Source organism: Equus quagga, chromosome 10 (assembly GCF_021613505.1).
Source record: "Equus quagga isolate Etosha38 chromosome 10, UCLA_HA_Equagga_1.0, whole genome shotgun sequence".
In the NCBI taxonomy this organism is placed as follows: Eukaryota; Metazoa; Chordata; class Mammalia; order Perissodactyla; family Equidae; genus Equus; species Equus quagga.
Window position 1 is genome coordinate 111,810,231 of NC_060276.1, and position 13,706 is coordinate 111,823,936.

The following is a 13,706-nucleotide window of genomic DNA, read 5'->3' on the forward strand; positions in this document are numbered from 1 at the left end:
CAGAAAACTGCATTTTTACTTTGGCTAATTATGCTTAAAGTTTTTTTACATAACATTTACATTTTCATTAATTTCAATTTAAAAAGTCTGTGAGTTGAAGTGTTTGAAGCTACGATACATGAATTAACTAAAGTGCTAAATCTGATGTTTTGTAACACCTTTATTGAGATAATTTACATACCATAAAATTCACCCTTTTAGAGTATACACATCAATGGTTTTTAGTATATTCACAGAGTTGTGCAACCATTACCACTATCTAATTTTAGAACATTTTCATCCCACCAAAAAGAAACCCTCACCCATTAGCAATCTCTCCTTATCTTCCCTTCTCCCATTCCCTGCAAACCATTAATCCATTTTCTGCCTTTATGCATTTGCCTATTTTGGACATTTCACATAAATGGAATTATACAATATGTGGTTTTCTTCTACTGGCTTTGTTCACTCAGCATGTTTTCAAGGTTCATCTATGATGTAGCATGTATCAGTATTCCTTTTTATTGCTGAGTAATTTTCCACTTTATGGATATACAACATTTTATTATCCATTCACCAGTTGATCAACATTTGTGTACAGATGTTTGTGTAGACATAAGGCTTTCAATTCTGTTGAGGATATACGTAGGTGTGGAATTGCTGGGTCATATGGTACTTCTATGATTAACTTTGTGAGGAACTGCCAAACTTTTCTACAGTGGTTGTACCATTTTACATTCTCACCAGCAATGTATGATGGTTCCAATTTCTCCACATCCTTGACAATACTTTTTACTGTCTTTCTGATTATCACCATCCTAGTGGATGTGAAGTAGTATCTCATTTGATTTTGACTTGCATTTCTCTAATGACTAATGATGTTGAGCATCTTTTTATGTGTTTATTGTCTGTTTGCCTATCTTTTTTGGAGAAATGTCTATTCAGATCTTTTGCCCTTTTTAATTGGGCCATTTGTCTATTTACTGTTGCATTGTAACAGTTATTCATATATTCTAGACATAAGTCCCTTATCAGATGTATGATTTGTAAATATTTTCTTCCATTCTGAGAGTTGTCTTTCCACCTTGACCAGTTCCTTTGAAGTACAAAAGTCTTAAATTTTAATGAAATCCAATGTTTCTATTTTTTTCTTTTGTTGTTTGTGCTGTTTTGGTGTTATATCTAAGAAATCACTACCTAATCCAAGGTCACAAAGATTTACACCTAAGGTTTCTTTTAAGTGTTTTATAGTTTTAACTTTTACATTTAGGTCTCTGATCCATTTTGAGTTCATTTTTTGTATATCGTGGGAGGTAGAGGTCCAATTTCATTCTTTTGAATGTGGATATTCAGTTGTCCCAGTACCATTTATTAAAAAGACTATTCTTTCTCCACTGAATTGTCTTAGCACCACTACCAAAAAATTAATTAACCATAAATGTTAGGATTTATTTCTAGACTTTCAATTCTTTTTGTTGATCTATATGCCCATCCTTATGTCTGTACCATGTCTTAATTACTATAGCTTTGTAGTGAGTTTTGAAATCAAGAAGTGTGAGTTCTCCAATTTTGTTGTTCAAGACTATTTTAACTACTCTGGGTCTTCTGCATTTCCATATGAATTTAAGGATAAGCTTGTCAATTTCTGTAAAAAGGCAGCTGGGATTTTGACAAGGACTGTATTGAATCTGTACATCAATTCAGGAAGTATCAAGATCTCAACATTAGGTCTTCCACTCCATGAACGAGAGATGTCTATTTACTTAGGTCTTGAATTTCCTTCAATGGTGTTTTATAGTTTCCAGTGTATAAGTCTTGACCTTTTTTTTACTAATTTTATTTCTAAGTATTTTATTCTTTGTGATGCTATTATAAATGGAGGTTTTCTTAATTTCATATTTTGGAGTATTCATTACCAGTGTATAGAAATATAATTGATTTTGTGTATTGACTTTGTATCCTGTCACCTTGCTGAACTCATTTATTAGTTCTAATAGGTTTTTTTCTGTGTGTATTCCTTAAAATTTTCCATATAGGAGATTATGTCACCTACAAATATAGATACTACTACTTCTTTTCCAATCTGGATGCCTTTTATTTCTTTTTCTTGCCTAAGTGCCCTGGCAATATAGGTGGTGAGAGTATACAACTTTGTCTTCTTCCTCATTTTAGGGGGAAAGCATTCATTCTTTCAGCGCTAAGTATGATATTAGTTGTGGGTTTCCATAGATGCAGGTTTTACATAGATTCCCTTTATCAGGCTGAGGAAGTTCTCTTCTGTGAAGAATTAACCTTATTCAAAGAAAGGTCTAGACTTTGCCCTCAGCTTCTAGGAGGTAATCTTCATGCCTAATAGGAGAGTCTTTGTTTGCCTGGGGACCTCGGGACACACTGGAACAATATCATTTAGGGTGAGGGCTTTGGGTCACACAGTATCAGCAGACCTCTGGAGAGACTGGAGACTGATATCAACCATGTGATCAATCAGTCAGGCCTATGTACCAAAGCCCCGGTAGAAACTCTGAACACTGAGATGTTTTTTTAATCCTTTTTTTTTTGCTGGGAAAGATTCACCCTGAGCTAATATCTCTTGTCAACCTTCCTCCTTGTTTTTCCCTCCCCAAAGTCCCAGTACATAGTTGTACATTCTAGTTGTATGTCCTTCTAGTTCTTCTACGTGAGCCGCCACCACAGGATGGCTACTGACAGATGAGTGGTGTGGTTTTGCTCCTGGCAACTGAACCCAAGCCACTGACGCAGAGCATGCTGAACTTTGACCAGTAGGCCATCAGGGCTGGCTCTGAACTCTGAGATTTGGGTGAGCTTGCCTGGTTGGCAATACTCTAGGGGTACTGCCACCAATTGAGGCTGGAAAAGTACTGTGCTCCACATTTGGTACTTCCCTGAATTCTACCCTATGTTCTTCTTCCCTTGGCTGATTTTAATTTGAATCCTTTCCTGTAATGAACAGTAACAGTGATATATAGCTTTCAGCGAGCTCTTTGAGTCATTCTAGTGAACCTGAGGGTGGTTTTGGGAACTTCTTGAACTTACAGTTAGTGTGAAAAGTGAGGGTAGTCCTATATGGATTACGGTGGTCCCCTAACTTTGCAGTTGTTCCAACTCTTTGCACCTTCTATTCCTAGTTTCTTGAGTGCTTTTATCATGAGAGTAGAGAATTTTATCAAATGCTTTTCCTGTGTCTACTGAGATGACCATGTAATTTTTTTCTTTAGACTACTAATATGTTGGATAACACTGACTGATTTTCATATGTTGAACCAACTTTGCATTCCTGAGATAAATCCTACTTGGATCCTTTTTATATGCTGCTAGATTTGGTTTGTTAGTACTTTATTGAGAGCTGCTCTCTCTATAGTCATAAGGGATACTGGTCTGTAGTTTTCTTTTCCTGTGATGTTTGTTATTAGGGATATACTTGCCTCATAAAATGAGTTGGGAAGTGCTCCCTCTTCTGTTTTGTGGAAGAGTTTGCAAAGGACTGGTGTTGATTCTTCTTTATATGATTGGTAGAATTTACCAGTGAAGCTATTTGGGCCTGGGCTTTCCTTTGTGAGAAATTTTTTGATTACTAATTCAATTTCTCTTGTTATACTTCTGTTCAGATTCTTCTTGAGTCCATTTCAGTAGTTTGTGTCTTTCTAGGAATTTGTCCATTTCATCTAGGTTATCTAATTTCCTGGCATACAATTGTTCACAGTATTCCCTTATAATCCTTTTCATTACTGTAAGGTCAATAGTGAAGTCTCTTCTTTCATTCTTGATCTTAATAATTTGAATCTTTCTTTTTTTCTTCATCAGATTAGGTAAAGTTTTGCAATTTTAATGAACTTTTCAAAGAACCAAGTTTTGGTTTTGTTGGTTTTCTGTATTGCTTTCTATGTAACGACTGACTTTGGCAAACAAATGAAAATGAACATTCTGAAAATACTACTAAATTTACAATCACATTAAAGTTGAAAAAGAGTGTGTTTCAATGTTTTCGAAAAATTTTTTTACCAAAAATATATAACGACTGTTGTAAGAGTTATGTGACTACAGAAATTTAGAGTAAATTTCATATTCATCCCACCTTCTTCCTCAACACCTGAAGCTCATGAGAAAGTCTACCAAGGCCTGTGTTCTGTGACATACCCCATATAGGGGTGACAAACTGAGGCTTCTGGCTATAGCTTACCTGAATGGTTGAACATCTTGAGGCTGTTTTTAGAGATGACTAATGGGTGTCCCCAGAGCCTGGGGGTAGAATGTTAGCCCAGTTTGCTTAGGAATAGACTTCGAGTGTTCTAGCTCCAGCCTCTTAAGAGTACATATCAAGCACAATATAAACATTTTTTTAAACAACCATAGAAATATGGCTAAACTGGCAAAAAGGAAATCAGACACTTTGTTTTAGGAAAGTATAAGTAATATACTCACCATTCATTATCCAAGGCATATCAAAGATCACCATTTTTGCTGAAAGATGAAAAAAAATTCATTGAATGTGACTTAGTACCACTATAGTAATATCATTTATACCTGGCCTAGAAAATCTGGTAATCTAAATGTAACTCTAAACTCAGCTGGTTGACTCAGTTCTAATTGAATGAAGGGTGAGTGGTGCCAGAACCAAACTAACTTCTCATAATTGTGAGGGGCCCACCCAGGAGGATGGCTTGTGGGAAATGAATAATGCACCATCACTGTCCTTAGGCAAATAGCCTGTTCTTTTATTCATTTATTGCTTTTGTTGTTTGCAAAAAGGCACAAAAGAAAATAGTTAAGTGGGTTAGTAGAGTCTTCGGATATGGCACGTCATAGCGTTTACAACTTAGCACTGAAGTCCACTGAACTTTAAAACAATTTCAACATCTAATTTATAGTTTGAATTATAATTTTCTAGAGATTATATGTTAAACCATTCTCACAGTTGCCCCCCCATTTTTAATTATGTTTAAAAAAACAAAAATTATTTCTACTTTTAATATTATGAGCCCGAGGAAGCCAATAATTCCAAAGTATACAGAAGTATTATTTGCATACTTAGATGAAGATATTAAACAGCCCTATTAACAATCATGAGAAAGAAACAGAAACAACAAAGGGAATTTTTGATATCCAATCCATTCTTCTATTCCACATGAATCAAAATGCAATTTCATTCTTCTCTGAGCAGAGAACCTCCTAAAATAACTATGTCAATGTAGGACAAGTAAAGTACATGTAAAGAACAAGGTATCTGCAAAGAAGTACCCTGGTGCTTAACACCTCACTCTTTATCTAGGATATGCCTGAAAGGATTTGGACTCAATATTTTAAGAAATTAATAGTTACATTTTATGACAGATTTTGAAGCATAATTTAAGATTCTACAAAACTCACTGTCTGCGAAACTACATTATATAGGTAGACTATATACATTATCTCTCATTATCTCTAGTTAATTGGAATGAAAAGTGTCCCAATTCATCTTTATATAGACCCATGAATTTATTAATAGTTTCCTCAAAAGAATCTTGGATGTGTTCTATAAGGTAATAATGATATTTATACTATTTATAAATGGCTCTTCACAAACTCTTTTAGATATTTCAATAAACAAGTGGATAGTTTATGTGCATTTTGAACATAAGAGAAATAAGCTAATAACATGTAGTAGTGATTCCCTACTGACCACTGACTGGCACTGCTCAGCAAGCCTTAATGAATCAGGGTACATGCTAGCTCCAAGAAGAATTCAGAAGGAAGGGCAGATCCTACAGGTTCCCCAAATTAGACATTCTCTACGCTTAAAAACGTTCATGAATACTCTTTCTGAAGACATCAGAGCATACGACTAGGGGTAAAACTGATGATCCTCAATATCTGCCATGCTTTTTGTCTGTTCCTCACTTCACATTAATAAAAATGTGAAAGCATGCCAAAGTAAGATGATTTGGGGATTTTATGGTTTAGTGTCATCTGAGTCACGAGACCCAAAGACCCTCATTGTGGTATTTGCTGGGGTGTGCCCAGGCATATCTGTGAGTTTCCACTTTCTGATGTCCCTGTTGCCTCTTGTCTGTCTTTTCACTTTCAACTCACTGAAGTTAAAAATATTTATGTGGGATGGCATCTTGACTTCCCCAGGGGGAAACTATCATATAAATCCAATAAGTCAAAAATGAATACATAAAATTTAGGAATTCTTCATTCAGGTAATTCCTGGAAGAATCACAATTAAAAATAAACTCCAAATGACAAATTCAAATGTAGTGCGCTCTAGTCAAGTGTTTTCTTAACGACAATTTTTAAATAGCAATTAGTAACACAGTGTACTTTATGTATGATATTGCTTAACATATAGTATACTTCATCAATATGTTTCTTGCATGTAAGCAGTTCCACATAATGAATATTATTGTAAATGAATTTCTCAGTTTAAAGATTAGTAAAAATGGGATAATCTTGGAAATAAATGGGTGTTTTTATGTCCCTGTGTGTTACAGGATGCCATGTATATAGTTTAGAACTTAAACTCTAAAAACTAACTGTAAAGGACAATGATTATTTATGAAAAATTTCCCCTGTACCTACTAGGACAAGCACTTAAATTTCTATGAACACATTTAAGCTCTTCATCATAAAACAATGTTTCAGGTATTAGAGTCTATAATAATATAAAGCTCCACAATTCTCAGACATTATCTACAGTTTCTATATATTATATTTTTATAAAGAAGTTAGTTACTTACAGAGGTATTTAGGGTAATAAACCTTAAAGCAGTTGATGATAAAGCGTACAAACTCCATGTCCTAAAATAAAGATTATACATTTAAATTTTTGTTAAATTGTACATTTCTAAAGGTGATAAATTATTAAATACAAATGAGAAAATTATTAAATTCTTCAAAAAATAAGCTCATATATAAATATCTATATTCCCAGGAACTAAGGTTTTAAGTAATTAAGCTACTTATAATAATCAGTCCTAAAATTGAGTTAAAGAAATCAGATGCTTAAACATGATTCAGGTTGGGGCCGGCCCCGTGGTTGAGTGGTTAAGTTCGTGTGCTCCGCTGCGGCAGCCCAGGGTTTCGCCAGTTCGAGTCCTGGGCGCGGTCATGGCACTGCTCATTGAGACATGCTGAGGCGGCATCCCACATGCCACAACTAGAAGGACCCACAACTAAAAGTGCACAGCTATGTACCAGGGGGCTTTGGGGAGAAAAAGAAAAAGTAAAATCTTTAAAAAAAAAAAAAAATGATTCATGTTACCTCAAACTAGTTAGATGCTTGAGGCTGCAAAGGTAACATGGCATTATAAAATGGATCTAAAAGCAATCCCCGCTGAGAAATTCTAAAAATCTGTTGAAAATTTAAAGAATTACTGAAACAAGTATACAGTTTACAATCTGACTACTTGGAATGATAATACACATGTATATAAATTCTGGTATATTTGCTTTTTAAATCTAATTTCTATACCTCATAATAGCCTCAATAAAATATATTTTATTAATCTTTTTACACAACAGTTAATCTGATCATATTGGCCTGCTGTATCTACTTCACTTCTAGCTTCTCTCCTCTTATTTAGGGAGCTAGAAGTAGAATTAGAATTTTAAAATTTATTTTCAAGTGTTATTCATTGACTCTAATTTCTGGGAGCCTTTATAAACATAGCTGTCTGTTGGTTCTACTGCCTTGAACACAGTAACATGAAATTAGGTTATTAGGGTTACCATTGACACGGGTCATTTCATTCCATGTCATTCCATGGCTGACTTACTAATCTTGATCAGGCATCTTATAAGGACTGTAGGATGAAAGATATAACCAGGTAAGCTTATATTCATCAATTACTGAAAGGTAGATTGTCCTAGAGATGAGAGTCTATAAAGTCATTCCTAGCATGTGAGTTGCAGCATCTTTAACTCCAGTAAACTGAAAGTAGGCATCCTTAACTATCTTAAGTATTTATTATGGGATAAATCCTAGTATATAATAATACCTTTATAACTAATCACCATATCCACTCTGCATAGAGTTTAACAATTTGCAGTTACGTAAAAGTCAAAGAAATATCTCAAAATAACTAGTTGTATAAAAATTTGGTTACCTTAGTATATAATCTGTGGCCCCCAGAGACTTTGTCTAAAAAGGCTTTGTCCAATATTCTTGTTTTCATCTTTTATTTAATTGAATAGCCTTGCTTGTAAAATCCCAAGTTACTGCTAATTCAAGTGGATCTGACAGGATGCCAGTGTGTATGTACATTGTGGGTACTACATAAAAAAGCTCCATGAAACTTATTGCTCTACATTTTGTGAGGATGTTTTCAAGGGTGCTATTCATTATCTTGTAAAATGTCCTCCCTTTGAGGACCTATGAAAGACTTTTCTCTCCAGTTCAAGTATCAGGAATGGATATATTTCTCCTAAGATACTGGTTTTAAAGTATGGCTCATGAATAATTTTAAATGATTCCATTTCTTTCAGGCAGGCAGCTGAACGCTTAGAGTCAAATTAGTGGCTCGACTCTAACAAATAATTAAAAAAAAATTTTTGCCTTGCAATTCTGTATACATCTTTATAAGCCAACTTAAATCCTTTGTGAATCACATATAAAAATAACTAAGATTCAGGTATTTTAAAACAATGATTTAAATACTCGGTAACACAAATAAACCTTATTTATAAGTAAAAGATAATGAGATAGGACATAAGTAGCTTGAAAACAATCAGCTCAATTCCTTGCCTCTATATTTGGCAATAGAAAACATTAACATTTATTTTTCATGATTCTGGATTAATAATTAGAAAACTATCATACACAAAGGATAACCATGATTTATTCTTATGGGATATTTATCTAGGCATTTTGATTTAGATTTTGGGTATAAAAGGATTTACTTTGTAATCTGAAACTCACTGACATGGAAACCAGATTGAAAAAATCCAGGGCAATGGACTCTTAAAATATAAATAGGGAAAGATGAAAAAAAGAAATCTGTGGTTCTACCATCCAAAAACACTCTTGTTCTCTCTAGCAGCTCTCTCTAGCCTGTTTTTTTTTTTTTTTTAATGTCTAAGGTTTCCTTTCTTTTGGGCTAGGTATCACTATGATGTAATCCTGTCGCCTTTTTCATTATTCATTAAAAAAAAGGTATTCTCTAATATTACTACCAATTCTTTATAAACACCATTTTACATAGCACACATACTCTATCAATTACACATACCATAATTTACAATTTCCCTGTGTTGACATTTACATTTTTTTCTAATTTTTCACTATTTTAAATGACACTAAAAAACATTTTGGTGCACAGTGCTTTTTCTGACACAGAATCATTTTTTTAGAATGGATTTCCAGAAGTGAGTTAGCAAGCAAAGAGTAAGAATATGAACATCTTAAGGTTCTTAACATGCTCTGCCAAGTGGATTTTCAAAAAGGTTTCAACACTGTCCCAGCCAGGTGTGTGAATGTCATTTCACTGCTGCCAGAATTAGCCAAGGTTTGAATGTAGAGACAATAGCTCTAATAAATGTGCCCACAGAGCCCCATGCTACTGAAGGGTTTGTAGTTACCACTAAGGTCACAAGGGCCCAAATTAGAGACTGGTAGGTTTTACTTACATTTTAAGCTTGGCAAAAATCACCTAAAGGAAACTAGTTTCCAAAACTAACCAAATCAAACAAACAAGCAAAAAAAAAAAAAAAAAAAAAAAGAACAAAAAACAACCCAACAAGATCACAAAGTGCTGTTGAGAGCAAAACTCAAGTGAACATCTCGCAACTGCAAAACATGGTATGAATCTAATGGTACAATAGAGAGCATACATTACTTTACTCCATATTGATTTAGTGTATTACTGTGTGCTAGGCACAGGGTTAAGTGCTGTAGGATATTAGTTTTGACAGAAAAGTTTACTGTTACCACTCTACCTTACCCTGCCAGCCTTGACTTCCTACCTCTACATACTGTGTATTAGACAAGGAACATTTCTAGGGAATCTATAGATTCAATGTCAAATACTAAAACAACTTTATTTCTTTGCAAATCCCACTCCATGTTTGGCTTCACTCACAATGCAGGGGGACAAACATAAATCCCAAACATAACTTGGTTAGCTCAATTTTATAGCAGTATTTGGTTGTAGGAGGGAGGGGTGACAGGGAGGACAGAAGAGAGGAAGAACAACATGATAAACAATGATACAAAGAAAAATGCTTACTATGCTATTTATTCCAGTTTCTGACAGGTCAAACATCACTGTTACAGGTTTCCCATTTTCTCTTCTAGCATAACGTTCCAACCAGAATGCGATAAGCTTCTTTTTGTCCAACATGGTTTTATGGTCTTTTACATGATACTTCACCCTGATCCAGACTTATCCAAAAATAAGAAAAATATTTATAGCATTATAATATTATTTTATACACATATCATTCCTTTCTCTTGACATTTTTCTTCATTTATAATTCACTTTGTTTCTCAGATTAAAAACATCTCTTCCTTCTTTGAAACGAGAAATAGTGTGCACTTGTGAACCTTAAAGAGTAGCAGAAAGGTAAACTATTTTTTCCCCTTAGGACATAAACAAACTTCACTAGTAAATAAGGGGGAAAAGAAAATACGGGTGAGTAGACAACACTCGGCAATAACCTAAAAAGTACTCTTGAGTGTGCTTAACAAAAATGAAAGCCATTGGTCTGTCAAGCACTAGAAAAAATGTTCCATCCAGAGGAAAAGCCTGGACAGAGGCATGACGGAGGCCTGAGTGGGTGTCGTGCACGTAGGTGAAGCATAGCAACCTGTTGAGAGTGGTGGCAGCAAAGACAAAATGAGACAAGTGGTGAGAGGAGAAGCTAAATAGACAAGGCTGGGCTTGAAGGACTGAGTAAAATGCTAAGGTGTTTTGATTTTCCTATTTACAACATCTCTTGGCAGCAGCACAGAGGGGAGACTGAAGAGGCAGAGAAGGAAACCCGACAGGCTATGGCCTGGGAAGGCACAGGGGTAGTTAGGCACCGAACTGAGGAAGTGCTGGTGAGAACAGAGAAGAGGCTAAAATTGAAGCTATGTCAGACGAATGAGCCAATGGTTGTGGGCCTGAGCTGGGCACTACAGAAGGAGGGCAGGTGGTGGGACACAGTTTAGCTGTGTGTTGTGTTCAATGCGGCTGACAATCAATCCTGCGGGGCCAGTCAGTGGGTAGCTGGGTATGTATGTGCATACAGCCTGGGGATGATGTGGGGTCTCCACTGTTTCAGGGGAGGCAGCTGAAGGTAGCAATGTACTTGAGATCACCCACGGAGACAGTATCAGGTGGAAAGCAAGAGGCCAAGAAAGGAATGAAACCTGGGAAGCCCATGAAAAGGACATATAGAACAAGAGAAAGGAGAAAAGATTATTGAGAAGGAGGAGCTGGCAATAAGAGGAAAATGCTGACAGAGTAGTCTTGGGACAGGAACGGACCACAGGCCACAACAGAGGGCAAGCAAGGCAGGCACTGACCGTGTAGGAAACTGCCTTGGCAGGATGTCTGCTTGGGACCGGGCTCTGACACTCCTGTCAAGTCCCAGCCTTGGTACAAACCAAACTGGATTTTTGGCAAAGGGGAGAGAGGAGTAACAAGGGCGTCACTGGGACAGCAGGAATGATTATGACTGTTCCTCCTGCTATCACACAGATTAAGGAAGAAATGGGAAACTTGAAAGGAAAAAAGTCCATTTAGCAACCATTAGCAACTGTCAAAAGATTTTCCATAAAAATACTGGGTTGAATTTTAATATCATTAAATTAGAAAGATGATGATGACTCTGAATTACATTATTTCGGCAGTGTTACAGGATGTGGCACTTTTTACTGCCTAGTTTATTACAATGCAAAAAGTATGTACAACTAAGTATCTGATGCTGGTCAAAATGGCCCTAACCATTCCCAATTGTCAGAAACTTGACATGTGGTCCACATGGAGAAAGTTCTGCCTATCATTAATTCAGCTGAGATAGATAACTACATCTCAAAATCTTGAAAAGCAAGTACATAAGTTAAATATACTTACACAACTTGTTGCCTTCTTTGTCATAACCATGGAGATAAATACCACCAATTTCCAATAACCATCTGGGAATGGATGATTCAGTCAGGTCTAAAAAGTGATAAACTTTGATTAGTAATTGTAACTTAGGGGCCTTTTAAAAAGAAAATTTACAATGTAAAAGTTAATATTATATAGTGTTTCTGATATAAAAACAGATAAAGCATATTTGAACCTCTGGCAATAAAAATGGTGTTTCTTACTAAGTAAACAAACTACATAAAGACATGGATGAGAGAAATGGAAAAAACTCATTTCCCTTTACACGTCAGCCATTACTTTGTGGATACATTCTCATATTCTGGTTGTGTTTCAAGTAATGACTTGCAAACAAATATTATCATTATTGGACAATTTCAAGAGACCATGCCAGTAAATATCTATATTACAGCCTCAGAATTGATGAAAGAAATCATTATGATTTGTCTAGTAAAGTACAATTTTTCTACTAAGTTTGATATTCAGTAGTCTCATACATTTTATAATCTTGGGGAAGCTGGAAAATATTTCAAGATAAATGCTAGATCCTTTAGCAGGAGGAACAAAAAAGGGCCTGTCCAGTCTCTAGTGAGGCCGAGAATCAACAGAGCAAGGCAGGAAATGCCAAAGCTTTTGTTTCATTCACATGGTTCCCTGAGAACTTTCAAAGATTTATCCTTCCCCACCCACCTTTTATCATACCTCTGCTTGGATGCCACTATAAACTAGCAATTGTATGTAAGAAAAAACTATTGTTGAATTTAAAAGTTTATTCTCCACTTTAATGATCTATAAATATCAGATTGTATTTCTTTGCTTGATTAATAAATGCTTCACTGTTGAAATTACCCACAGATTTTATATTTTCAATCAAATTATTTTTAAATACTCTCCTTCTAATGGATTCCTTCTACAACTCTGAAGACTAGGAGAGAGTATCTGCTCTTGATTTATTTGTTGACTATTTTGTAAAAAGTCTCCAGACTCAGTCATACCAGAGTTTATAATCCTGAAGGTCAGGAAACCCTTCTTTCTACTTCATCTAAACCAGCAGTTATGACAGTTTTTCCTGTTAAATTTTTAGGAGGAGAGACATAATGGGTAACCTTTCCTGTGAAGAGTTCTTCATATACTTGAAGACTATTATAAAAACCCCTCTAAGTTTTAAAACTTCCATTTTGGGGGAAAATTTCAATTTAGAGTTGGGCCTTGAAATCAAGAAGTTAAGAGAAGACTGTCATAGGCATCCTTGGGGATAAGTCTGTTTTTTTAAGGGATCCCCATTCATTTAGTAATTCTATATGGAGCACTTATTAGCACAAGAAACTCTGGGGATAGAGAAAGACATAAGGTACCAACTGAGAAAAACAGGCAAATAGCATCTAGGCCTAGTAGTGAAAATGTTATCTTGCTATTGTTTAATGGTACCAAACTAAACAAGCACAGATTAAGAGACTCTGCTGTGAGTGAAGAATCTGAGTGTGATTCTGCTCCCTGGTGATCTGATTTCCCCATGAGTGATACCACTTTTAAGACTTATTCATAAGATGCTCCTTTCAAAGTGTTACTGGGTCTCTGTACAACATTATATTCTGGTGTTTATGAAGATTGCCAAAAATATTTGCAAATATACTACTAGATAAATGTAAAACAGTA

At 35.4% G+C, this 13,706-nt stretch overlaps 1 protein-coding gene across 2 annotated transcripts in view; it reads right to left on the bottom strand.

Moving 5' to 3' along the window:
* MOSPD2 (motile sperm domain containing 2) overlaps positions 1–13,706 on the bottom strand; it is a 53,458-nt gene that overhangs the window by 21,909 nt on the left and 17,843 nt on the right. For both annotated transcript variants that reach the window (XM_046673597.1, XM_046673596.1), the window contains exons 4-7: positions 12,036–12,122; positions 10,203–10,357; positions 6,717–6,777; positions 4,420–4,458 (exon numbers count right to left, since the gene is read on the bottom strand). In XM_046673597.1, the coding sequence (XP_046529553.1) occupies positions 4,420–4,458; positions 6,717–6,777; positions 10,203–10,357; positions 12,036–12,122 (342 nt within the window). The remainder of the gene's footprint in view (positions 1–4,419; positions 4,459–6,716; positions 6,778–10,202; positions 10,358–12,035; positions 12,123–13,706) is intronic.